Source organism: Heloderma suspectum, chromosome 4 (assembly GCF_057233095.1).
Source record: "Heloderma suspectum isolate Gila_16-S chromosome 4, 16-S_ref, whole genome shotgun sequence".
Taxonomy (NCBI): domain Eukaryota; kingdom Metazoa; phylum Chordata; class Lepidosauria; order Squamata; family Helodermatidae; genus Heloderma; species Heloderma suspectum.
In genome coordinates this window covers 234,656,187-234,683,611 of record NC_139461.1, presented here as the reverse complement: position 1 = coordinate 234,683,611, position 27,425 = coordinate 234,656,187, and the positions used below count along the sequence as shown (strand labels likewise).

Here is a 27,425-nt window from a genome sequence, read left to right as displayed (position 1 = left end):
CACCTACCACTCACTTACAAACACCTCGGCAATACCAAAAGCTAACCAGGAAATTGAATACCTCTTTCCCAAAGGGCATGGCAGATGGAGGCTGGAAAGCAAACCACCACCATGGAGACATGGAAGCATGCCGCTCAGCCTCCTGTGTTGCCACCCGTGTTCCCTTCTGGTGGCCTTGCGAGAGGTGCATCCTGCCAGGACTGGCATATTTCACCATTGTGTGCGTGTGTGAGAAAATCCTTAATTAAAAACCTAATGTTAACTGTCTCAGGGATTGCTTCACTAAAAGTAACAGAAGCATTTATGATATTGTAAATACAATAGTGTATGTGTCAATTATTAAATTGTAAAGTTCTAATTATTTATAATTATTCTCTTTTTGTTTGGGGGAATACTTGAAATGTGATGTGGGCTGGTATTTTTTATTTTTATTTTTATTTTTATTTTTATTTTTATTTTATTTATATATATATATATATATATATATATATATATATATATATATATATATATATATTTTCCCCCTTGTTAAGCATTTCTGAACATGAGAAACATGAACATTTCTCAGGTTTTCCCCAGCACTGTTGATGAAGAGGGATGGGTGGGGTGGTGTCTGACAAGTGGAGATGGATCCAGAATTTATACAGAACTATGACGACATGACAGCCTTGGGAGAGAGACCACCAGGTGGGAAACGGCAAAGCCAGATGCACCTCAACATTTCAAGCTCAACAAGGTGTGGACTTGGCCAACTGGCTGTCAACCACAGCACTCTCCCAGCCTCTGCTGGTTTGTACTGTGTTTCCAGTGTATGGAATACAAAGACCCCGGGGAAACCAGGTACCTGGCTGTAAAACAGTTGAGCCCACACTGTAAATAATCTACTTTTGGCCGTTGTCCATGTGTGTACAGATGGATGGGTGCAAGAGTTGCATACCTCTGTGAACATGCAGGTGGGAAGGCTTCTGTCTTTCCTTTCGGCAGGTGAGGAGCAGGAAACCCAATTTTCTCTCTTGCTTATGTGTGTCTTTATTTTTAACTCTCATGTCTAAATGGTTGCCTTCAGTGGCTGGTGCCCCCTTGAGGACAGCTTCCCCTCATATGTCTTGCTGCTCCACCTCCCACCACTGCTCGCTTTCATCTTAATTTTTAATTTGTTCCAATGAAACAAAGGGGGGTGGCAGAAGCGAAAAGGCTCTTCCTTATTCCCATTGTCTTTGTGTTCCCCTGTTCCAGTGTGTCCTAGTTTTAAAAGGGGCAGGGAGGGAATGCGGGCCAGGGGTTGGGGTGAACTGTAGCTTAGGAAATGTGGATTAAAATTTACCTACTGTCTGACTCCAATTTTGTTTTTTAAAAAATCCTGAAAGTGGTCTCAAGACCAGGCAAGCTCAGCTCACCCAGTATTTGTTGCCATAGAAGTATCATTCTTCACATCTGACTTTTTATTTTGAGTGTACAACTTCTTGACCTGATGTTTAATAATAAAAAAAAGACTTTCATACCACTTCTCTATCACTCCAGCCATTTCTTTATCAGTCACATAGCGATGTCAATTAGAAAGCACTAAAAGGACAGCTGTTCAAAGGCAGCTTATCCAAGCTGTCAGTGAGACAGGAGTCATGAGAAGACAGTCGATGTAACCTTTTGAACCACCATCCTCACAGAACTGCTTTAGGCTATAGCCCGAGCCTCTTTGACTGGAAAAGGTAAAGCTCGTGGCTTTGTCTCCTTTTCTTCACTGGGGCATCAGTTATTCCATTAGCAAGGTATTTACGTGTAAGGTACAGGGAGGCTAATCACTCTCCACCTCAAGATGGAATATGCTTATCCTGCAGAGACAGACCTGTAGAGAGAGAGTACAGATCATGGCTGGAGAGTAAGAGGCACCGGCACTGAATGTGTGATGATCTCACTGCTACAATTCTCTAGGATCCCTGCTCCTCCTGCCCCAGTTTTCTTCCCATGAGGCAGCACCACTCTTGGCACCTGCAGATCTTAAACATCAGAAGGCGGGTGGGAGGAAGGAAGGAAAAGATCTTGCTGCACTTGATCAGAGGAACAGATTGCCACCAATGTAAGAAGGGCCACACCACTACAAGGAAAGGAAGACTAACTGCCATTGTAGCAAAAGGTGTTCATGGAACATCAATGGAACTGCACTACTAGCCTGTAGGAATAAGCTAGTCAAGCATCCTACACTAGAGGCAGTACATAAGACACATTCACACCCTTCCTTTACAACACCAGCCACCCCGCCCCCTCAAGCACTGTGCTAGTATGAGTGGGGAGAACGACAGGTTTAATAATGTGCTATTGAAAAGTACACCCTCCTCCTCCTGACAGTCATTGATGGCTGGGTTTATAGCCATCCTCTCCCTATGCAATCTCTTGGTACAGCACGGTCAGCACATTGTCCACTGTCCAGCCTCGGCTCTGCTCTGCTCCCACAAGGCTTTAACGACATTTGTTGAGGTGGTGAGAGTGCGTATGTACAGCATCCACAAAAGCCCCCACATGTTCTGGACTCATATCAGGATAGAGCCCATGGCCCAAGTTGGCAATGTAGTGCTGGGAGCCAAAGCCTTCCAACATCATCTTCACCAATTCCCCGATCTTCTCCTGAAAAAAATGACAAAGAATTGGTAGGTAAGGCAGTTATGCAGAGTAGGGCCTAATCTTCCATTTTATACTAGGTGAGTTTGAGAGACAGGCTCGATGCAGAAAATACATCTGCAATCCTCAAAACAATGCTTTGGAAACAAGGGAGGATCCTGCAGCCTTGCACACTTCCCCCTCCCACAACCAGCTGCTTTTCCTGCTTTGCCATAATAACTCTCTCAAACAAATGGCTAGAGCTGACCATAGATCACCTCCAACACACAATTTGGATCCATGCTTTAAAAGCAGTCTAGGTTAGCGCTAACCACAGTTTTCCCAAATGGAACATCATATTGAACTGATTAAGCAAACTAGGAAAGGGGGGAGCCCACAAGCCCATAGGGTAATCACAAGTACAAAACCATAGTTTGAAAGATTACTAACATGCCATCTAATCCGCAGCGTGGAAAATGCTGTTAACAACAGCAACCCCTTGATCCTTACTAACAAGTTCAACAAGATTTCATTTGCAACTAGAGAAGGTACTTCTCCCCAGGAGTACCTAGTGTCATCATGACTGGGATTTGAACTCAGTCTTTACCTTGTACTCAATATTCTGCTGTCTGTGAAAGAGGTTACAGCCATATAATTTGTACTAATACCATGACCTCCAAATAGGGCTTGGTTATTTGTACCCTTTTACTGAGAGATGGAAGAACCAAAAAAATGATAAAACTGGGCTGGGGTGATACAAAAAGCCAATGGCAGAAGGAGGCACAACCCAAGCCTTGCTATATGCACTTTGCCAGCCTTCTTAACCTGCCACAGCTAGCAAAAGTTCCGGTTGCTGTCTTTACTCTTCACCACTCTGTAGTGAAGGCAGCTGATCCAATACAATACAGTTTTATGGGCTTATGATGCCTGCCTCTTTACCTTTGGTGCATAGAGGGCACATGGATCCAAGTTTCCTTGTAAGGTAATGCCTTCTCCTGTCCGCGCACTGAAAAAGAAACAAATACCTGTATTGGAGTTGGAGGAGGGGTACTTAAGCAAGGTAAAGCACCATGAGGTAATGGCCTACTCTTTAAAATCAGAATATCAGTCTATCAAAGGCTATTAGCCTAAATAGCTAAAGATGGTAGCACACCTCTACCAGACATTACGGATAAACAGGAAGCACCATTTCTATTATGCATTACCTTGTGACTGTCTCAAATCTATCTGGCTAACTCTGGTTAGAACACTGGAGCAGATGAAACTTGGTCTTATCCATTAGGGCAATTCTTACATTGCTGAGACAGGCGCAGAAAACCACCATTGCCCTGCATGGTATATTGCTTTCCCTGCTTCTAAAATGCTGAACAGAACTGGTTTCCTAAAGGTAGAGCAATAGGACGTTGTGCCCCATCTGCATGAGGCTATTGCTGAGTGAGGTTTCCAGACACAGACTATTGCCCCTTTATTTTTCAACCATCATATATAAGCAAGATACGGCTCTTCCTAGAGGCTACCCAATGGAAGGTCGCCCTGCACCGAGAGCTGCTGGCTAACTAGAAAGGACTGGGACTAGTATTTGTTTTTTCCACAATGCCCTGTTGCAACAGGATGCACTAGCACAAAGCTTCTGTGAATGGCACTAGTAAGACTAGAAACAAATCACTGGGAAACTGAGAAAGCACGGCACTGGGAAAAGTGTTCGACTTACAGAGGAAAGCACTCTATGGGGCTGTTCACACAACACGCTAACCCACATGCAGTGGTTGAGTGTGAGTTTTTTGTTGAACCATGGGTTAGCATGTTTTTCTCAACAAAGCCAGGGTGGTTTATTAACCATGCAGTGTGGCTTATTTTCTCGAACAAGCCACTCTGAGAACCCATGGTTTGTTGTTGGGTTGTTCAGGGTCAGGCCCCACTGCATGGGTAACAAGCCACCCTGGCTGCGTTCAGACAACATAACCCAACCTGCGGAAAATGTGCTGCGTTCAGACAACGTGATAACCCACAGTTCAACAAACAACCCATGGTTCAAAACAACCCACACTCAACCACTGAGTGTGGGTTAGCATGCTGTGTGAACAGCCCCTATGAATACTACAAACCCTCCTCCCTTGGGGACTGTCATTTTCTCACCGAGCTTCCTGGGGGCGGATGGTCCAGTCCAGGCCAACCACTTCATACCCAGACTGTGCCAAGTCCTCCAGTGCGTAGTGTGCATCTTTGGCGAAGACAATCTGGGAGGGGATGAGGAGAGGAGATAGAAAAACAAGCAGGACAAACCAGCAAGGCCCTGATTTCACTGGTCCTAGGCCCAGGTCCAAGACCCCTCTCTGCCTTCTGCAGCTAGCTTTCCATTTCTCCATTGGGAAGTTCTGAGGACCAACTCAGGCATAGCAAAGTGCTTCTTTATAGGGTGTGTGTGCATGAAGAGCCCTTGCTGCCAAAGAGAGAATGAGGGTTCAACCTGGGGGCTGAGGAAGGAAACACAAAACAAGCATCCAGTTTTTACTGACACCACGCAAGTCATTGCAGCCAGAGTACTTACTGGTCTGAACAGCTTGGGACTGCTTTGGTATTTGGCTGTCTTCTAGTGGTGAAACAGAACTTTTGTGGGGGTTTTATCATTAAAGAAGATCACCTTAAACTGAAAGAAGGAAGCAGGGAATGGGGGCAGGTAGCAGAGAGACCAACATGTATCTCCAGGTGGGAGAGCTGGCTCAGAATACAGGTGCTTTTGAGGCATAGACAGATTTGCTCTAAGCAGCGGTGGGCTTGGTGCACCATCCACGAGTGCAGGAGCAGTTTCTTCTGCCAGACTCCTCAATCTCCACTCAATGCTTCTGTTACTGCTATGCTACAGAAAGCTCCTTTATACTGGACCAAACCATTTGCCCAGCTAGCTCAGACGGGCAGCAAATCTCCAGGCTCTCAGGCAGAGTTCTTCCACATCACCTGTTAACGTAACCTTTTTAACAGGAGCTGCTAGGGGGAGCCTGGGACTGCATGTGCTCTTACCTCCTTCCCCAAGCAGAAGCAGGCATGTGCCAGATTATCAAGCCAAGTAATGGCTGGGAGAGTTGAGGGAGCTCCCTCCAGTGCATGGCTGGGTACAGAACAGGTAGACAGACTCAAAGCGTCAAAGCATCTAGAATAGCCTTCCCCAACTTGGGTGCCTCCAGATGTTTTGGGCAGTCCCTGCAGCAAGGCCAATGGTCAGGGATAACAGGAGTAGTAGTCCACAACATCTGGAAGGACACAGGTTGGGGGAGGCTGCACTGGGACTGGGGAAGATCAGCAGCCCTTCCATGGAATGGGTATCTATTCACCATGACTTGGGGAGGAGGGGTGGAGTTTCCAGCTCCTCAATTCTCAAAGCAGGAGTCTGAGAAATGGAAGAGTATCCAGTCCCATCATCACCTTCTCCTCTGCTGCTGAAAGGATTATGGGCACTAGAGAAGATGCTCATACATACACCTCCATACACGGAGGATAAGGCTATCAATGACTACTAGTCATGATGGCTATACATTATCTCCAATATCAGAGGCAGTGTGCTTCTGATCTGAATGCCAGTCGTATTCAGAGGAGCAAGAGGGTGCTGTTTGGATCCTGTCCTGTTTGTGGGCATCTGGTTGGCCATTGTTGGAACAGAATGCTGGACTACACAAGCCTTTGGTTTGGTCAGGCAGGGCTGCTCTTTTGCTCACCTGCCCAATCTGTATTTCTTCTGGAAAGTGTCACCCAGTGGCCTTCTACCTTATGCTCAGCATGAATAGATGGGGTGGGCTCCAGTGGCCACTTCTTTAAGCCACCACCATGTGATTTTTGTGTTTAAGATGAGCAGAACACAGCTGACTCCAGGACTGGAGGATGCCAAGAATCCTTTGAGGAAGCTGAAGGGAATGGCCCCGTCTCTTACCATGGGAACTGCAGGTAGGGAGTCTTCCCGCAGCTTACTCTTCACTCGCTTGGCAATGGACTGGATGAATGGGAGGGCAAACTCCGCAAACTGTTCTGGCCCCAGGTGTCCTGCGTGGGACTCAAAAAGCTGCAGAGCCTGTCAAGAGAACGCAAGACAACCAGGGAATTGGCATCACTTCCTGGGTGGCATCTTCCTCCCTTTCTCCCCCAAGAGAGCCCTTCTACTGCCCTTTCCCACAGAACAAGCATAGAACAATGCAGTCTCCTGGTACAAGACAATTCTAACAATCTAGAATTCTTCAATTGGAACAATTCTGCATGTAAATCACCTTAGGCTGCCAAGTACACTTATCTGCAAGTAAATCCCATGGAAAACACACACAGTAGGGCTTATGTTTGAGTAAACATGGATAAGATTAGAATGTTGTTTGCAGCCCTTATTCTTGTTGTCTTCATCTGAAGGTTTTGTCCTAGGACTAGGTTGTCACAAGCTAGGGAAACCAGCCGGGAGCTGAGCCCTCTTCTCATGATCCATCTACAAGTGAACATGGGGGCTGGGGTGGGGATTACACCAGCAGACCCCATGTCTCACATATTTGGCATAAGGTAAGAATGGGCTCTATGCTCATGAGCAGGAATCCTATCTTGCTTCCCAGTCATGTGCCTTCCCCAATCTGGTGGAACATCAATCTTCTAGATGTTTTGGATTGCCAGGATTCCTGACCATTGGCCATGCTGGCTGAGGATAATGGGAACTGAAATCCAAAACACCTGGAGGGCACCACGTTAGAGGAAGGCAGGTACAGCCCATTCTTGCCTTCATGCTAAATGCATGGAAACTGGGAGGATGTGGAACCAGCCAGCACAATCCTGCTCCCCAACCCATGCCTCTGCTGTATGTGTATGTGGTATAGTGGTTAGTGTTGGACTAGGACTCAGGAGATCCGAGTTCTAGTCCCCACTGGGCCATGAAGCTCACCCTGGTGACTTTGGGTCTGCCTAACCTACTTCACAGGGCTATTATGATGACAAAATGGAGAGGAGGAGGAGCATGTCAGCCACCTTGGGTTCCTTACAAGAGGAAAAAGGCAGGGAATAAATATAATAAAAAATACAAATACAAACTGTGAGAAGAGGCCTGTTGAGAAGTTAGGGAGGAGAATAAGTTTCCTGTGATGTGAAGTCAAGCTGTGTAAAGCACAACTTTGAAACGAGTGGAAATCTGGTTTGGGATTTCTATCTGTCACTGTGAGAGCTAGAAATCTACTCTAAAAAACAAAAAAGAGTTGAAAGCCAGCAGATTCTATATTAAATGTTATGTCCTGTGATTAGAGGCACAGAAAGCAAGAATCAAATGAGTTCTCAGAGGTGCCAAAGTGGAACTTGTTTATTTAAGTCCAACAGGTTTCGGAGACTGAGGTGCCTTCATCAGGGGCAATCTTATAAAATGCAAACACTGCAACTAAACTCAGCTAGCAAGGCCTGGTGTGCTATGGTCCATGGGGTCACGAAGAGTCAGACACGACTTAACGACTGAACAACAAAGCTTACCTGTACGAGGGCCAAGAAGCAACAGTAAGAACCAGACATGGAACAACCGATTGGTTCAAAATTGGGAAAGGAGTACGACAAGGCTGCATATTGTTGCCCTGCTTATTTAACTTCTATGCAGAGTACATCATGAGAAACGCTGGGTTGGATGAATCAGAGGTCGGAATTAAGATTGCCGGGAGAATTATCAACAACTTCAGATACGCAGACGATACCACCATAATGGCAGAAAGCAAAGAGGATTTAAAGAGCCTCTCGTTGAGGGTGAAAGTAGAGAGTGCAAAAGCTGGTTTGAAACTCAACATTAGAAAAACTAAGATCATGGCATCTGGCCCCATCACTTCCTGGCATATAGAAGGGGAAGAAATGGAAGCAGTGACAGATTTTCTTTTCTTGGGCTCCAAGATCACCACAGACAGTGACTGTAGCCATGAAATTAAAAGACGCTTGCCCCTTGGGAGGAAAGCTATGGCAAACCTAGACAGCAAAGTGAGAAGCAGAGACATCACCTTGCCGACAAAGGTCCGTCTAATCAAAGCTATGGTTTTCCCAGTAGTAACGTATGGCTGTGAGAGCTGGACTATAAGGAAGGTAGAGCGCAGGAGAATTGATGCTTTTGAACTGCGGTGCTGGAGAAGACTCTTACGAGTCCCCTGGACTGCAAGGAGGTCAAATCAGTCAGTCCTAAAGGAAATCAACCCTGAGTGCTCATTGGAAGGACAGATACTGAAGCTGAAGCTCAAATGTTTTGGCCACCTAATGCGAAGAGAAAACTCCCTGGAAAAGACCCTGATGCTGGGAAAGACTGAAGGCCAAAGGAGAAGGGGACGGCAGAGGATGAGATGGCTAGATAGCATCACAGATGCAATGAATATGAACTTGAGCACGCTCCGGGAGAGAGCGGAGGACAGGAAGGCCTGGCGTGCTATGGTCCATGGGGTCACGAAGAGTCGGACACGACTGAACGACTGAACAACAACAAGCTTACCAAGATGGTATATGAAGGATAGCCTCCACCGTAGTAAGCTGGATGTGTTTATTTGCAGCATTTTCATTTTATAGGAGTGCCCCTGACAAAGGATCCTGAGTCTCCAAAATGTGTTGGGCTTAAATAAATAAGTTCCACTTTGGCACCTCTGAGAACTTGTTCCCTTTTTGCTTTCCATTCATCCCGGGTGCCTCCCTTCTGGTTTTTGTTTCTATGATTAGAGGCACAATCAACATTACTGATTTCGTGCCACCACCCTTCCTCTTCCTCTGAAGGGTTCCTTTTCTCTATCTCCCTTGTCTTAGTTTCTTCAGGGTTGTAGTTGCAGGAAGATAAGAGGTATCTCAGATGCTCCTTCAGAAATGCAGGCTGGACCTGCTCAACCTACAGCAGTGCCTACAAGCTTGCGGGAAAAGGCTGCTCAGAACCTACAGCTCCTCTCAAAGAGGAGGATGCCACTTTCTTCTACCTACTCACCTGAGCACCTGCAGCCACCTGACCCACCAGGTAATCTACAATTACGTCAGTCAATAACGTGAGTAGACGATGGCTGGCCTCAGGATGCCGGTAGAGCCAGGCCTTGGCTTTGGCCATTGTGTTGGAGCCACCACCTTCAATCATATAGGACATCAGCGTCCACTGGGAGGCAGATAATAAGCAGAATGTTAAGGCAGGCCTGAATACAAAAGCCCTAGTTCCAGTGTCCCACCCTGCTCAAGTCAGCCTATGTAAGCAAATGGCCCTTGCAAGAGCAGCAATGTAATGACCAGGTTATATGATCGGTGTGGAACCATGCCTCTCGGCCCCACCGGTTTCCCATAAACCAGTAACTCCATTGGCCTTAACAAACTCTATTTCCCCAAAGAAGTGGTCCGGTTGCATGCACACCCTGCCACAGAAGTAGCAAGTGCCCCAAACTGAATGCTCGTGCTCCTTGTCACTTCCCACTTTTGGCAACTGTAATCACCCAAATCTACGAATGTCCTGAATGTTGACCCAAGTTACAACATTTAATGTTGTTTTTTAAAGAATAGGTGGGAGATGGTGAGTGTTTGGCACACTTGGCTTCCAAGCCCAGCACAGAATACTGATATGGAAGCGCTGGGGGACAGGGGAGAGGGTGGAGCCACCAACCCCAACCACCTGCCACGAGATAAGGCTTGCCAGCTGCCTATCAGTTCCACAAAGATTAACCTAAGAATTCTGTGGCTGACCAGCCAGACAGGGCATGGAGTCTGGGACACAATAGTCCCACTAGGACAGCGAACACCAGTGTGTAAATGATGAGCCACCATGACACTTTCTCCATCCCAGAGATTTTGCCAGCTGCTGCAGCTGCAAGTCCATCAGAATCCACTTGGCCTGAGGCCAGCAACACAGGTGGCCAGCCAGCCTCCTATGATCTTCAGCACCCCTCAGGAATTCAGAGGGATTCAGATAGGGCGGCTCTGGGAAAGGGCGGCTCTGGGAAAGGCTCATTTGCAAAGCGTCATACTCACGGGGGCACCAGAGAAGCCAATCAGAGGCACCTTTCCCTCCAGTTTGTGCCGTGTCAGCGTGATGGCCTGGAAGACATAGCCCAGTTCTGCTGCCACATCTACATTCTGTTGGAGTTTCAGCAGGTCCTCTACCTCCTTCAGTGGCTCAGGGAAGGTCGGCCCTTTGCCAGGCACCATCACTACCTCCATGCCTAGCGCCTGGGAAAAGAGCAGGATGTTGTGTGGAATACACATGGTGGGTAAAGAGCTTGTCTCTAGAAGGTAGCATTATAAGAGATACACCCTTCAGGCCAGCATCTCTTACCTGGGGCACCACCAAGATGTCTGAGAAGATGATGGCAGCATCAAGAGGAAAGCGTCGCAGAGGCTGAAAGGAAGGACAACAGAGAATACACAACATGCATTGTACCCCATTTTAACTAGAAAATATATGTGTGTCTGTATGTAAAGAGAGCCAGTATCCAGTGCTCATAATGATGGAGCACATCTCTGAAACATAAAGGCCAAAATCCAAAGAGGAAGGTGACTGGGGGCAAGATTTCTGCTGAGGCACAGCAACTATGTGCAGCATCTCCTGAACTCACCTCAAAGAGAATGAGAGACAGTGTGAGCTGCAAACAGCCCCAAAGAGAGCCTGAACCCCATTTGGGTAACCCACTCACCTCACACTGCCAGCTTAGCTTTCCACCAACAGTGTTACAGACCTGCCTCGCACACATGTCTATTGCACTAGAGGGCTTTCCCACAGCTCAGCCCTAAAGGCCCTGAGGGTTCCACATCTCCCCTGACTGGTAGCAAAATTTTAAAATTCAACCAAAGATGAAGAATCACTTCCTATAAATATAAAGTGGGATGTCTATGGAGTGCAAGGAGTGCCTAAATGGACCTTGACCCATGCCACTTGCTTCCCCTCAGACTGGGGCCTGAAGGGGCAGGTGAGCAGCAACTCAAGGAATCTGTGCCCGGCCCAGTGAGTCACCTGGCTCAACCCTTGCCCCTGTGCCCTGATATTCAGAGTACTTTGAGCAGCTAGGAGACCGACTGTATTCCCCACAGCTTTGAAAAAAAAGGAAGGGAATTGTTGCTTGGGCCCCCCTGGGCTGTGCCAACTCCAACTAAAAGGGAAGAAAACAAGTGACTGCTACAACAAAGAGGGAAGGAAAGGAGGGCAGGAAAGAACAAACCAACGAATGAAAGAAAGAAGGCAATGACCAAGTTCAGGCAATCATGGAGGGAAAATAAGCCATGGTGGCTTATTTTCCCTTCCCACGTGTGCTGGTTGTGAACCACCTAATTAGCATAATTATCCTCATTGGGCACCGCAGGTTGTTGTGACATCCAAACCCGGCAAGGGAGGGAGGCTGGGGTGGTTTACAAGCCACCCTGAAAAGCATAGCTTGTTCTAGGGTTGCTGGCTGTTTTGTAAACCACCCCAGCCAGCCACTCTCACCAGGTTTGGACATCACAATAACCCACACCCAGCAAGATTAATTATGTTAATTAGGTAGCTCATGACCAGCACAACCAGGGAGGAAAAATAAGCCACCATGGCTTATTTTCCCTCGGTGACTGCATGAACCCATCCACTGACTGAGTTCGGATAATCGGGGGGGGGGGGACAACGCAGCATCGGTTGTTCCCCCTGCTCCTGCTGGTCATGTGACCAGCATTACCCTAATTACTCGTGCTGCATTGCAGGTTGCCATGTTGTCCGAACCTGGAGAGTGGTACAGGCATAATTCATTTTCACCCACCCTACAACCCACGCCTTGCAGTATGGGTTGTAGGGTGGGTGAAAATGTCCCCACTGCACACCAGGTTCAGATGATGCAGCAACCTGCGGCACGGTGTGGGTAATTAGGGTAATCCCAGTCATGCGATTGGTGTGTGTGGGGCCAACAACAGACACTGCGTTGTTTCCCCCGCTGATCGCCTGAACTCAGCCACTGAGTCAGGACAACATTGATTAACAACAACAAAAAGAAACCTAAATCCGAATAAAAACTTGCATGTGGTTGCAAAACAAGTGAGCAGTTAAGACTAACAGTGGTGTCTATGTTAGAAGGACAACAAAGACAAGTTTCAAAAAGGAAAGACAGGCGGAAAACAATTATACGGCTTGAATCCAACTGTGTCCTTCCACCAGTGGAAGGAAACTGCTGGAGGATGGGATTTCCCCTCCCCACTGCAGCCCCCTGGCACACACCCCAAATCTGCTCTGGAGGGTTGGGAGACTCTCTGGAGCATATCTGAGGGACATGCAGAGGGCACTAGTGTGGAGTAGAAGACGACGAAGTCTGCTCACACAACATAGATTTAAGCCCATAAAAATGTTTTTAAAAGAAAAGTGGATGGATGAAACGCAAAAGCACTAAGGACAGCATAAATAAATAAATAAATGGGTTGCAATTTTAAAGGTGGCGGGAGAAGAATGCAAAGGTAAAGATAAGGACCAAAGTTATATTCAGTTCAAGTCAAATCAAAAGCCATTAATCAAAGTCCAAAGTAGAAAGAGATAAATGCGTGAAGAAAAAGGAAAACTGAGGAAAATAAAACAAAGTCATGAACATTTTAAAAATAGACTGAAGTAATGTTTAAAGCTAAGCTGTCAGACAGACAATGAACACTGAAAAAAATAGACAGGTTGTATAATGAAGTGAGGGAAAACAGAGGGAAACATTGTATAAATACAATATAAAAAAGGAGGCAGAAAATCAGCAGTGCATTAAAAAAAAGTTTCACGGGGAAACAGAAAGGAACATTAAGTCATTAATAATGTTTTCAAAGAAAAAGACAAAGCTGTGCGGGGGGGAAAGGTTAATGAATGTTACTAAAAAAAAACCCTAAAGGAAATATGTGAAATGTTGTGAAAGAGAACATTAAAAAAAAACACACAAGGCAATATGTAAGGGCAAAAATAAAGAAGGTGAGGAAACACCAACAGTAAAGAAGAAGGGAAGACATCCAAGATGTATACACATTAACCAAAGTAGACCAGATGAAATATTATAGAAGAACAACCAAGGAAAAACAGAATGAACGTGTGTGTTCTTTGAGCAGAAACAGTGTATATATGTATGTATGTATTACATTTATATGCCACCTTTCCTCCAAGGAGCTCAAGGGAGCATACATGATCCTCCTCCTCCTCTCCATTTTATCCTCACAACAACCCTGTGAGGTAGGTTAGGTTGAGAATCCATGCCTGGCCCAAAGTCACCCAGTGACCTTCATGGCTGAGTGGGGACTAGAACCTAGATCTCCTGAGTTGCAATCCAACACTCTAACCTCTACAGTACACTGGCTCTCTGGAGAAGAAAACCAGTGTGTCAATTTTTTTAAAGAGTGTTGTTGGAGCACACAATCTGCCTTTATGTTTAAGACACCACACACACCTACCTTTAGAATACCAAACACATTAATTTTGAAATAGGCAATTCAATACATTTGTATCAATACTGCTCAGCCTAGCATTTCAGGTGTGAGAAAAACGATGATTATAGAACATGCTACTCACAATGGAAAGCTCAATGACCCATTCATAGAGCATCCAAAACGTTTACAGCATGTCTCAGCTAGTAAGCACCCCCTCTCACGATGTTTTGAAAATAATATTCATCAATATAAACACCAGTGTGTTTGCATTTGCACCTGGTGGAGCCATATTCAAGGAACAGTGTATAATAATTGTATTTATTTTATTTTTTATTGCATTTATATCCCGCCTTTTTTCCTCTTGCAAGGAACCCAAGGCGGCGTACATTATCCTCCTCCTCTCCATTTTATCCTCACAACAACCCTGTGAGGTAGGTTGGGCTGAGAGTGTGTGACTGGCCCAAAGTCACCCAGTGAGCTTCCATGGCTGAGTGGGGGCTAGAACCCAGATCTCCCAGCTCCTAGTCCGACACTCTTGCCACTACACCACACTGGCTCTCTATAATAATATATCAAACCTATTTGATAATAATATAACAAACCTATTTCCTGAAGCAGCCTTCCCCAACCTAGTGCCCTTCCGGTGTGTTGGGCTACAACTTGTCAGGGTGGAAACTGAGCCCATAGAGCCCCAGAGCAGTTCTGATTCTGAGGAGGAACAGCAATCAGTGGGAGAGGAGCTCGCTCATCTCTCACAAGCACAGCAGCTGGCAGAGATTCCTCCTGCCAGCATTCCTAAGAAAGATAGTGACCCTGGCAGTGAGATAGTGGTGGAGGGGGGCTTGCTGGACGCTCGGCGCAGATGCAGGGAATGGCGACAGATGGAGGGCGCTGAACGGAGGCGTACCACTCGTTTGGCGTTCAAACAACGGTCATGTCCCAAGGACCCAAGGGAAAGAGGGAGGATCTCTCCATAGCCCATAAGTTCAGAGTCTTCCCATGGTTCCCCTTCAAACGGGGAAGGAGCTTACCTGGAGCTTAGGCTACTCTTCTATCTTTCCCCAGTGCTGTTCCTTGCTTAGTCGCTAGTGATTAGTATCTGTAAGAGTCAGTAAGTAATAAAGGAATAAAGCCTTGGAAAGAATCCTTGTCATCTGTGTCTTGAGTTGGCTATTGGAAGGGACTGTAAGAGGCAGCTAGGGTGCTCATGACACAACTCCCATCATCCCATGCTTAGTGGGATCACATATGAAGGGCAACAGGCTGGGGAAGGCTGTCCTGAAGAACAGTCTGTGATGCATGGGCAATTATATATGTTGAGATACACCAAGAGTAATGGAATAACCAATGCAGGAAGTAGAAAACAAAAATCCAAATCAAGAATTGACATATGATTTGACCTTGCTAATCGAAGAAATAAGTCTATATGCTGAAACATGTGAAAGAGATGTTGCATTTAGCATGGGGAGAGGGAAAGGCAGCAAGTGAAGCATGAGCATTTAGGGCACAATCCTATGCAAGTTGTAAAACAGAAAAAAAGTTCTATTATTTAAACCACTCAGAACAGCTAGCAGAGCAGAAACCCCCCCAGAGTCAGCTGGAGTGCAATCCTATGTGGGTTTAGACAGAAGAAAAGTCCTACAACTCCCAATGCTGGGAGTTGTAGAATAGTCTCTAAGGGCACAATCCTGTGCACGAATAGAGAGCAAAAAGTCCTACAAGATGTTCCCATGAATCAATGAAGGCAGAAGTCAGTCCACACGTCTGGAGAAAGAGCACCAGAGGTTTTTTTTAATCACATGAAAAGCACTGTGGTATACCCTAGGCAAGGAAGTCAATTGCCAGTGAATACATACAGCCACTCTCACTGGTGTCCATGGCGGGAAGAAGGGGTGCTTACTGTGCCTGGAATTCGTTTTACCATTTTTTTTAGATGGATAGAAATTGGAAACTCTAGTAAGTTAACAAGGGGCCTGGTGCAGGGCTGGAGAACTTTTTTTTCATACAGAGGACCACATTCCCGCAGAATAACCTGTCAAGGGGCAAATGCCGCAGTGGGCGGAGCCAGAGCCCAAAGCGGGCAGGCTATCCCTTCTCTTGCTTTCTTTTTGCCATCCCCTTCTGTCATTGCTGGAGGAGGGACAGATGCTCTTGCCAGAGGTCTGCACTGTTCACTTGCAGAGCGCTTCCCACCCCTCCTTCCTTAGCTCCATCTATTTCAGCTCTTTTCCTCTCCTTGCCAGAAATCTAAACAGATCACTTACAGAGGGCTTCTCTCCCACTCCATCTGTTTTGGCTATTTCTCCCATTTTTCCCCTCCCACCAGGACAGGTGTCAAGGGTAGGAATGGTCGGGTACCTGCCAATGTCCACACCACAGCAGGGGCCCAGTGACAAAAGCTCTCTGGACTTGTTCCTCCTCTTCATCATTGTAACCTGCTTGTTCACCTGCCTCTCACTCTGACCCAGACAGCGGTGGTGGTGAGAAGGAGCAATAGATGCTACTGTCTACTCGCTCACTGGCCCGTCAAGCAAGCAAGTGGGAGCAACAGCGAGAAAGAGGAGCAGCAATAGCAGCTGGCGACAATGGTGGTGAGAAGTGAAATTCACTGAGGGAGGGGGGCCATGGAGGGTTTCTTGCCCAAGGGCCCTCAAAAACCTGCAGCCGGCACAGCCTCCTGCCCTCCTCGCCCTCTGGGCTCCCCTCACCTACATGAAATTAGGCCAAGGGCAGCAGGTTGCCAACACCTGGCTTACTGAGAGAACTGAACACAGCGCTAATGTAAGAACAGTAGCAGTTCCCAGCTGCCAGGCCTCAGCGCTCTGTACTGTTCTGGAGGAGGGGCAGGACTGTAGCTCACCACGCAGATTAATGCTGCTCATTCTGCTCCAATGATGTTGCTTCTGATTGGTTAAAAGGTAAAGGTAAAGGTGTCCCCAACCAGTCGTGTCCGACTCTAGGGTGCGGTGCTCATCCCCGTTTCTAAGCCGAAGAGCCAGCGCTGTCCGAAGACGCTTCCGTGGTCATGTGGCCGGCATGACTGAACACCGAGGTGCACGGAATGCTGTTACCTTTCCCGCTGAAGCGGTACCTATTTATCTACTTGCAATTTCTTGCTTTCGAACTGCTAGGCTGGCAGGAGCTGGGACTGAAGACAGGAGCTCACTCCGTCACACAGCACTCAGGTCTCGAACTGCTGTCCTGCTGACCTTCCAGTCTGCAGTTCAACGTCTTAACCACTAAGCCACTGCGGCCCCTTTCTGATTGGTTGCTGCCTATCTATCCTGCAAGATCTGGGCACCCCATGCATACATACATGGTGGCACTCCATTTGTGGAACACTCTCCCGAGAGAGGCTCTCCTGGTGCCTAGGTGAAGACCGTTTTGTTCTCCCAGGCATTTTGAGGACTGTTGTAGTGCTTTTAGTATTTTATTCTGCTGCTGTTTTTAATTTGGTTTTATGTGATGAGATGGTTGCATTCTTTGCTGCTGGTTTTATTCTAGGCTGTTTTTATTTCTTGTTTTGTTTTAATACTTGTATGTTATGTTTTTAGTGTATTGTACACCACTCAGAGAACTTCGATTACTGGGAAGTTTAAAAACACAGTAAATAATAAAGAAAATATATGTTCTCATAAATGTTCCCAGCATGATCCACTATAGTTTAACTTCAGTTTTTCCCTCACAGGCTGGCAGCCCAGTTCAGGCTTCCCAGGGCCCTTATCAAACATTTCCGTTTCTCCTCCCGCTGGCTTGAGCCCCTCCAAAGGCCTCACCTCAGACTGCTCCAACTCTAGGCCTCCCCTGCCCCAGCAAAGACCGAGAGGAAGGTTAGCGTTGCGGCCATTAATTTGTTCTATCGCCATGCCTTTAGAGGCCAGCCCAGGCACACCAGGCACACCAGGCACGGGGGGTAGGAGGATGGTGATGGTTATTGCATTCAAGCAGGAATGGTCCAGGCAGAGGCATGGGAGGAAAATGAAGCCAGAGAAGTGGAAGATGCAGCCAGTCTAGGGGTGAGAGGTCATGTAATTGCATATTTAGGTGGAAGGGAGAGATGGAAGGAGTTGGGAAAGGTGGAAGATGAGGGAGCTCATCATAGAATGAATAAAAATTAATTAACAAATGAAAAGTTGGAAGGTTTAAAAATAATTTTCTTTAAAGACAATGACTTAATTTTACAAGCATGTTAAACCTACGGTTGTTATTTCCAATAGTGAATTTGGGTGACTGAGTGAGTCATCAGCTTGGAAGCAGAACAGGATTACTAAAAATATAAGGCAGTATTGTCTGCATATTTAAGGGACTCCCCAGGTGCAGAGAAGTATATAAGTGTGTAATAAAAAAAAGAAGAAAGGCCCCAGGATGTGCAGAAGATTGGATGTGATAATTAAAGGAGGGAACTGGCCTTTCCCATACTCCAGAACCTGCCCTCCCCAGTTATATAGCTAAAACTGCTAATATTTGGGACTGGCAGTCAGTTCCAAAGCTGAGCCCTCTAATGCTATATACCACAGCAGAGAAAGACTCTGGGGTGGCAAATTTGGGGTGGCGTTTTGTAATCTCAGCCCTCCAATAGGCCTTGTTTAGCCTTGTCATCCAAGGTCACGGGCTTTGACTTTCCCCATATGGCAACGTACGATGGCCTTGTACTTCAACATACAATTCCAATGCAGGCTGGTGTCAGAAGTATATTCGCACAATTGCAATGTGAGTTTCCTACCACTGGGTAGCCAAGGTTTACACATCACAGTACAAAACCCTCAAGTGTGGCAGAATACATGGGTTCTTCCTCTTTGCGCTGCTCTTCTTCTCCCCTCCACCACATTCTGCCACAGGATATATACACCTCTGCAAATCACCATTACTTCTAAATCAGACAGACAGACAAAGCTCCCTCCAGGAGCCCTACACACCTGCAAAGTTAGTTCGCAACATGTCTCCGGGGAACGACACGTAGCAAAGAAATCCTGAGCTGCTCGGGTCTCACGGAACTCTGCAAAAAGATCAGAAAACTGAGAGGAAGGGAAGGGGACATCCCTCAAATGGCATTAAGTCCTAGAGCAGGGGTGGGCAACTTTGGGACATCCGGAGACCATTTCTGCTCCCTGGATCACCCCCTGCAAGCCGCCTCCTGCCCCACAGGTGCCAAATGTTCTTTTAAAAAAAATTAAGCAAATTCTTTTAATGCCATCTGTGGTGACTGTGGAGCCTCAAAAGGGTATAATTTGCTTGTTTGCAAGCTAATTTGTACTCTTGGTGCTCCTTAGCCACTATGGATGCCCTCTTTTTTTCCAACATTTAAAAAAAATGAATTTGGTGGGCAGCAGCAGCTGCCACGCAGCCCACCCCTTTTCTAGGAACCAGGCCTAGAAAACAAAAAAGAAAGGCTAACCACATCACAGAGACTTTATGAGGAAAATGCCCCAAACCAAGGCCACCTCTGTCAGTCCTCTTCAAACAGAGCTGAAATATCTCCCAGGCTCATTTTGAAGACAAATACAAAGGTGGACTACTCACTTCTGGAATTCTCCCAAGGTTCTGGCCTTGAGAACTATCTCCTCACTACCCATTTTCAGAGAAACATGCTGATCTCTCAAACTTCAAGGCTAATGTGCCTCACTGGTACAGAGAAGGCTGGTGTAAAGATAGGCCTGGCTATGCCTTGTAAGTAGTTTGGTTCAGGTGAGGTGCCTGATGGGATTGAGAGAATCTGTATTTGTCTGACCATGAGAAGGTAATTGTAACTTGCTCATTATAGGCAAGAAATTCCTATCCAACAAAGTAGCTCATCCCTAAAGATAAGAAGGCAGCTGTGCTGATAAGACTGTTGGTGAGCTAAATTAACTCTTGAGCAGGCATAGTGTATTTTCTTTGTTCTCCAATTTTCAGTCTGTATAAATGCATCCTGTTTCTTTTTTTTTGGTGAGACATAGTTTCGACTGTCTCTCCCAGAGCTGTGATGTGCTTTGATAAATTTCTGACCATTCAGCCTAACCAGCCTTGGATATTTCCTTAACAATTTGGTGCTGTGACTCAAATCCCAAATGCTGAGGAGAATCAAACCAATTTGGACCAGTATTCACTGAACATGCCAGAAGCGTGCACCAAGGTAAGAGACCTTTTGAAATCTCTGCATCTGGGAGTCAGTGTGAGGCTGCCCATGGGACGATTATGCTCTGGCTGATGGGATACTGGCTTTAAAGAGACAGTCAGTAATTTAAGCACTTGGTAAGTTTTGTTGGGCGGGTGGGGGTTTTACAGAGGTCTGTGAGATATAGTGTCAGGTGAATGAGAGCTGCCTTGTGTGAACTGAGGAAAAGAATTCAATGAGAATTGCCTGGTATGAATTGTGGTAAAAAGGGCCAGAGCAAATGGTAGTCACTGGAACCTTGTGTGAGTTTCTCTCCTTCCCTCCATGGTATGTGCCCATCGGCAAGGCATGGACCTCCTGAATAAATCATTCCTGAATGGAGATTGTAGTGAGTGACCCGACCTTTCCTTCACTTCCTGCCATGGTATGAGCTCCCTAGACCATGAGTGACTGATTGTGCTCCAATTCAGTGAGAATCAGTTTCTGACTGTATCTCGGAATTTGGTAATGCCTTTCGTTTCTTGCAACCTCTGGAGACCTCTTGATTTTTTTCCTGTGTGCTCCTGTGTGAACTGAGAATGAACAAGCTGATATTAATACTTTAGACCAACTGTGCGTCAGACTCCTAGGAACAATCCCTGAAATTTGTCTGCAGAAACTGATTAGGCTAAAAATCATCAATTGTAAAAAAACAAAACAAAAGTGAGACTACAGCAGACTATATGGATCATCTAAATACATTTTTGAAAAACATTCTAGCATTGCTGCCATTTTTTTGTAACAAAGATGAGCATTAGAAACATAAGTGTCCCAACTGGCCTGGACAGCTAATGGAAACATTTCACACATCCCAGCTGCCTCCCCCCCCTCCCCAGAACTTTTAAGACAGCCGAGAGGTTTGTAACTTCATCAACTCCTATTTCTTTCTATTGACCAGACACCTTTTGTGTGAACTTAGTTGCACTATCTTTGCTCCCTGACAGAGTATATTTAGATATTCTTGAGCCACTTCCCTGGTCTTCCAAAGCTGAATCTGCTTCCACTGCTCAAAACAAGCACTGTTCTAAAACAACTTGAGCTTCCTGATTATTCCTTCACTCTCTTCTGTTATAAAAAAAAAAAAAATTCTTGTCTTGGTGTGCTTACCTAAAAGAATAGAGATAAGAACTGACTAGTAACATATTACAGTACTTTCCTTGATTCTGCAGCCGCTGCCCTCCTTGTTCAAGCCTCTGAAAATATTGTGTTAAGTTCTCCTTTAACTCTTTGTGTATCTCACAGTAGCAGCTCTTCTACTTAAACGAAGAATCAGCACCTATCTCAATCACAGCTCTTCAGGTATGAAATTTTGCTTCTCTCTAGCAGTCATATTACAGTGCAATGTTGTTCCACTCTAAATCCTGCTTCTTTGCTGCCTAATCCTTCTAAAGGTATCCCTTATAATTGTTTGGAAATGGTTGAGCACCTAGCAAAGCCATGTCCAGACTTGTCAGATGAGCCACTGACTAATGTAGATGGTGTGTATTTTGTAGATGAGTCTCAAAGAATGATGCTGTTGAGATAAGAATGAGATTTTTAAAGTGGTCTAAGCAAGTGTAAACTTTTATTGAAAGTCACTGATGAGATATATTTGTACACTGAAGTAACAGTGGATTTGAAATCTTATGTGTTGTGCCTTATCCTATTGTTATATTAGTTATTTTTTGCTCTGTCTTTTTGCTTTGTATGTAGCCTAGCAAGCTTAATAATATATGATTTGTTTTAATTGTTTAATAAACAACTGCATGTAGAATCTGTGAGAATTCACAGGCAGGGAGGTGTATTAGATTTGGTTGCAGAAAAATAGCAAGCAGTCAGGTGTGAATTTGCCCAGAATCATATGCAGTAATAATACAGTAATCAATAGCACAAGTACACTTAACAGAAGCTAAAACAATGCACAGTAAATGCTCTGCACACTGCATATCTTCTAACTGATAAAGGATGCTTCTTTCTGTACTATGAGAAAACATGTTTTGCTGCCAAAAGAGAAAGGGGGCCAGCAGTGTGTGTACTTTCTGACAGTTTTCTTAGTGAGACTTGCTCTATAAAATCCTGAGTAAATTGGCCTGTTACCTGTTCTCATCTGAGAGTAGGAAGGTGCACCATCTGCTCAGATAACCATCCCCGAAGTATGGCACCCCATCACTCCCCTGGAAACCAGAATGACTGAACCGAGAGTTAAGGGACATGTAAGCTTTCTTTTAACATACAAATAGATTTCATTCAGCTGAAGAAATGCTGTTCTTTTAAATATGTATTAGTAATTGTGCGTACGAAGCTCTGCAAATTCAACAGCATTTCCAGTGCCCCTACCATCCCCAGCCAGCAGGGCTGGCAGAAAAAAAGAATAGAGTCTTAAGGAACAAATTAGCCAAAATCTGTGCTGAAACTGTACTTAAATGGCCTGATGCTCTAACTTTGGCTCTGCTGAGCGTGCACACCGCTTTACATCGACAGACTGGACTCAATCCCCATGAGATCCTTATAAGAAGACCCATGAGACTCCCATCTTCAGCACCTATTAAAGAACACCTTACTAACTTGCATTTAAGTGCTGAGACTGTGTTGAACTCTTGCCAAGCCTTAATGAAGTGTGTGAAGGCTTTCCTTTCACAGGTTAAAAAGTGCTTCCAGAAGTTCCTATGATACAGTGTCACAACCTGTAGCCTAGAGATTGGGTCTACATCAAAGTCCATCAGAGAAAGTCTTCCCTTGAGCCTCACTGGAAAAGACCTCTTCAGGTGCTGTTGACCACCCATACCACCGTAAAGCTGCAAAGACAGCCTACCTGGATCCCCGCATCCCACTGCAAGGAAGTGTTGCCCCCTGGAGATGACGTGCCCCAGAACCAGACAATGCTGGATGCGCCCTAACACAAGAGTTCATTAGCCCTTTGGGTCATTTTGGACCCGAAAGAGACAAACATCTCTGGTTGCCATCATGGTACTGGCTTGTTGCCCTTTTTCCTGCTATTGTGTGAAATCTTCTTAGACTTTCAGCACTTTGGCCTCTTCTGGATTACAAAATAGCCACCTCTAAGAAACCAGTAGCGAGCCAAGCACTTGCTGGCAACTTGACCATAAGCCTAGCAGTGAGCCTAGTGCTTGTTACTGAAGGAAGAGTTGTCTCAGCATCCACCAGAAGCACATTCTCATGATGTGGCCCACCTGCATCCTGCTGCTGCGGCTTGGCATCTTTTGTTGCATAGAAGCAAAGAACACTTTCCTGAAAATAGTGAACCAGATTCAAGTGGACTTAAATGTATCCAACTGCTAGATCTGCAGCTATGTGTCAGTCCATGCCCATAGAGGCACACCAATGATCCAGATCCCACTAAATCAGGCTAAAATGATTAACCCTCATTACCCAGCTCATCCGTAAAGGTAAGAAGGCAGCTGTGCTGATAAGACTATTGCTGAACTAAATTAGCTCTTGAGCTAGTGTATTTTCTTTGTTCTCCAACTTTCAGTCTATATAAGTGCATCCTGTTTCTTTTTTATGGTGAGGCACAGTTTCGACTGTCTCTCCCACAGCTGTGATGTGCTTTAATAAATTTCTGACTGTTCAACCTAACCCGCCTTGGATATTTCCTTAACAGTGGGTATTACTGATCAGCAGGTCACCCCAGCCCAAAGAACAGGCAGACCATCGCCCAACAGCCACAGGCCAGTAGTGGGGAGCCTGTAGTCTTCCATATGTTGTTGGACTCCAGCTCCCATTAGCCCCATGCAGCATGGACAATGGCCAGGGATTATGGGAGCTGTAATCCTACAACATCTGGGGGGCCACATGCTCCTCGCCCAAACCACTCCAGTTACCTCACTTACCTGGGAGGTACCTTCCTGCCTGTCTCATGCACCAAACTGGGGTGTATTCTGTCTCTTCTCCTTGGGCTGCTCGGAGGAAAGTGTCATTCTTCAGTTCAGGAAAGCCTGTGGGACTAATCAGGGAAGAGCTTAGCACAAGGCAAGGTGGAGGCTTTGAATCCTCAGGTTCACCAGGAGTGATTGGACTGAGCATGGGAGTTGTTCCTCGGCATAGATTATATCTCTAAATCCCTGGCCTTCCTTACCGCTAAGCAAGGCTGCCCAAAGTTAAAGAGTTCCTACCATAAATATGCCCATAGAGGCAGGTTACTGGGAGAGGATAAAAAAAAATCAAGCTCTTACGCAGTGCCTGCTCTCTTATACAAAAAACGCCAGGGCTCAGTTCCACCTACAAGTTGCATCTTTGTGTGGTCATGGTTATTTTAATGGTGAAGGAGAGGCATTCTGCAGATACTCAGAGGTACTCTTATCTCTGGTAGTCTCTAATTCAAATTAAGGCCTACTCTTATATCCAGGCCTTGAGCTTTATGTGTGGCACTCACTCACTGTCTGCTATGTGAAATATAACGAAATGGTCCAGAGCCCTGCCTTAGAAAGAACTGGTCTTGTATATCCGCATGCATAAAGAGTCTTCCAGTTCAAAGCAGATGTCTTTGTCTCCCTCCAAATACTAAATGGATCACAAGGGAAGGAAAAGAGTGGCAGCCAGTCCATAATTACATATTGTAACCAGAGCCTGGAAGAAGGTATGTACTGGCAGTTTCCTTTCTCATCCCCCATGCCACCATGTTCTTCACTGCAACAGTGGTACAGTCCATTTTGCTTTCTCATACAACCTGTTGCCTTATAATCTGATGCCATAAATCAGGAACACGCCCCCCATGCACACACCAGCCTAGCCCATGAACAGTTGCTGATTAAATTATCAGTGCCAGGCAGGAACAGTTGCACTGGACTGAACTGGGGAAGAATTATATGGGCACAAAGTCATAGCTTGCCCTAGTCACTATACTATGGTCACAGGACACCAAAGTTCTCTGTGAGGGAATGTGCATAACAACACATCCTTTAAGTCTAGGTTAAGACAGAATAATTGCTATCTCTCTATGTCATGCTTACAAACACTACTGTTGATCAGAAACACATCATGGGGTGGATGATGACATTCTTCTAGTACTGTTCAACTCCTTCCAATGTGATTGTGAAGGAACAGGAAAAGTGTATTGGAGTAACCAAGATAAACAGGCCAGGAATACACAATCACTCTGAAGCAAGTTCCACTGGGATCAATGGGGCTTACTCCCAGGTATGTGTGCACAGGATTGCAGCTTAAATGGTCTAGAATTCAGAAGAAAGTAACCCTACACAGCCTTTAACTCGATTCCCCCAAACAGACAAAGCACTCGCATTTTGTACCTCCAAGCCTACACTTACCAAATGAAGCACCACTCCCGTATTCAATTTCTGTTCAATCCTTTTCTTCCCACCCCCTTTCTGGATTTTCTATGTGATCTTTCACCCAAGCTTTCAGACACATGAACTCACACAGCAGACAAGAAATACGTATGCATGGAAAATGGTTGCAGAACTAGGATTTCATAACATGTGCCCTTTGGATCAGAAATTGAACTGGACTGCATACATGCATAGCGTTCAGTGCAATAAGACACAGCCTAAAATGTCTCGTGCTTTGTCACACACACACACACAGCACAATCTTATGCAAATTAATCCAGAAGTAAATTCCAGTGAGCTCAATAGGGCTTCAGGTAAGACAGCAATCCTATATGGATATGGCCTGTTCCGGAACCGACCTCCCCCCTCGTCCGTGGAGGCAGCGCGGAGAAGACCAGCGCAGAGCGACTGAAAAGGGGCGGGGCTGTGGGCGTTCCGGGGCGGACGGAGCTGCGCGTACGACACATCCAAGGTGTCATTCGGCAGCTTCCTCTCCCGCCGCCCCCGACAGCCAAAAATGGCTGTCTAACGAAACAGAGCAAGGCAGGAGAGGCGCGGAGGGGACGATCCCCCCGTGCCTCTCCTCCTTTGGTTCGGATAGGCGGTCGCCTCCGAAGTCGGAGGCGGCCGCCTATCTCCTTAGGATTGCGCCCTAAACGTGTGTAGTATTGCTAGCCTTGATAGCATGGTTTGCAAAACGCTTTCATACTCGCCACAGCGTGTCTGTTACCATGTCAGAAGAAGTATAAGCAGAGCAACTCAGAAAGGAGGGAGGACCCTGTTGTAGCACGCATGTCTGGTTACAGCAACAAAACACCTTCTAAAGAAAAGGGGGGGGGTGAGAGACGTCTGAGTCCCTCTCCAGTTTTCTCCCCAGCCCAATAGAGCTATTCCGCATCACTGCATATAAATATCTACTGGCAGATCAAGACAGCACAAAACAGGATGAAAACTCTCCTCCTGTACCAAAGCCAAGCCTCATGGCGGCTGGTGTCTGGCATTCAGCACAGGGCCGGTGGCTCAGCACTGAACAGCCCCTGCTTGCACCCAGGGGCTCAACTCACGTACGGGAACACCAGGACGAGCAAGCGCAGAAGGCTTCCTAGCAGGGTTGCCTCCTCTCCCTTCTGCCAGATTCCCTGCGGGGAATGTCAACGGGTGAATCTACCCATGGAACTGCATCTACTTGTCAGCCAAGGCTTCCCCGCCTGCAACTACTGAAGATACGAAAGTCCAGCCAGGAAGAAGAAAAAGAGAGAGAGAGAGAGAGAGAGAGAGAGAGAGAGAGAGAGAGAGGCAGGCGCCGGCCACCCTATTCCCCTACGCGGCGTTAACTCGGTGTAGCCCGAAATCCCAGTTGAGTTACCTCTTCCTCGACCCGTGTCCCTCCCGCCTCATAAATGGATGACCCCATAAACCCTGCTCCTTGCCCCTTTCCCCACGCCCTCGACCACTGCCCTACAATCTCGCTCAGCTGCCGCCGCTACTCACACGAGCGGCCCGTTCTTTTCCATGCTCTCCGCTCTCCTGCTGCTGCTACAAGCTCTCCGCCTCGGGCTACCAAGCAGGGAGAAAAGCACCCTCCTCTCAACTTCCGGATTCTTTCCCCAGCTGCCCTGATTGGTGTCTATAGGGTCCTCCCGTGGCTTCCTCCTTACGTGGAAGGAGAGGGAGGGCATTACCGTAATGCGCGCCGTAGCAGACCTCTAGCAAAAGGGAAGAGGCAGAGGGACCCAGTCTTAGAGATGGGCCGAAGGTAGAGCATCCGGGCTGGTAGATCGCTGGATGATGCGCAGTATGATCGGCGGGGGTTCCCGACTCCCAATTGTTTAGCAATGGCAGTAGCAATTAACATTAAACAAAAACAACAAAGAATCTTGCAGCAAATAGTCTCCATCATATGCACGAAGTGGGCAGCGTCTACGAAAGCGTATGCCAGAACAAATTTGTTAGAGCACAATCCTACGCATTTGTTGTTGTTCAGTCGTTCAGTCGTGTCCGACTCTTCGTGACCCCATGGACCATAGCACGCCAGGCCTTCCTGTCCTGCGCTCTCTCCCGGAGCGTGCTCAAGTTCA

The 27,425-nt window shown here is 46.4% G+C and overlaps 1 protein-coding gene across 4 annotated transcripts; it reads right to left on the bottom strand.

Annotated features, from left to right (window-relative positions):
- Positions 1-1,015: 1,015 nt before the first annotated feature.
- Positions 1,016-27,425, bottom strand: UROD (uroporphyrinogen decarboxylase). Of its 4 annotated transcripts, none has more exons than XM_084852668.1 (10): positions 27,030-27,425; positions 23,893-24,005; positions 18,846-18,925; positions 10,859-10,921; positions 10,555-10,752; positions 9,533-9,694; positions 6,515-6,652; positions 4,729-4,829; positions 3,532-3,598; positions 1,016-2,619 (listed from the first exon to the last, which is right to left on the bottom strand). In XM_084852668.1, exons 1-10 carry the CDS (start codon positions 27,245-27,247, stop codon positions 2,455-2,457), a joined length of 1,305 nt encoding a protein of 434 aa, XP_084708794.1. In that variant the 5' UTR covers positions 27,248-27,425; the 3' UTR covers positions 1,016-2,454. The 4 variants fall into 4 exon arrangements, with proteins under 4 accessions (XP_084708794.1, XP_084708790.1, XP_084708792.1 ...); XM_084852664.1 differs by lacking the exon at positions 27,030-27,425 and adding an exon at positions 26,839-26,909; XM_084852666.1 differs by lacking the exon at positions 27,030-27,425 and adding an exon at positions 26,416-26,563 and having other exon boundaries at positions 23,893-23,997.

Excerpts from the sequence above, each read along its gene's own strand:
- UROD (XM_084852668.1), bottom strand. The coding sequence starts at position 27,247 with ATGATGGAGACTATTTGCTGCAAGATTCTTTGTTGTTTTTGTTTAATG. Across the intron at positions 10,922-18,845 it reads GTTGCGAACTAACTTTGCAG|CCTCTGCGACGCTTTCCTCT; the intron begins GTGTGTAGGGCT and ends CCTTCCTTTCAG. Across the intron at positions 9,695-10,554 it reads TTGGCTTCTCTGGTGCCCCC|TGGACGCTGATGTCCTATAT; the intron begins GTGAGTATGACG and ends TCTGCCTCCCAG.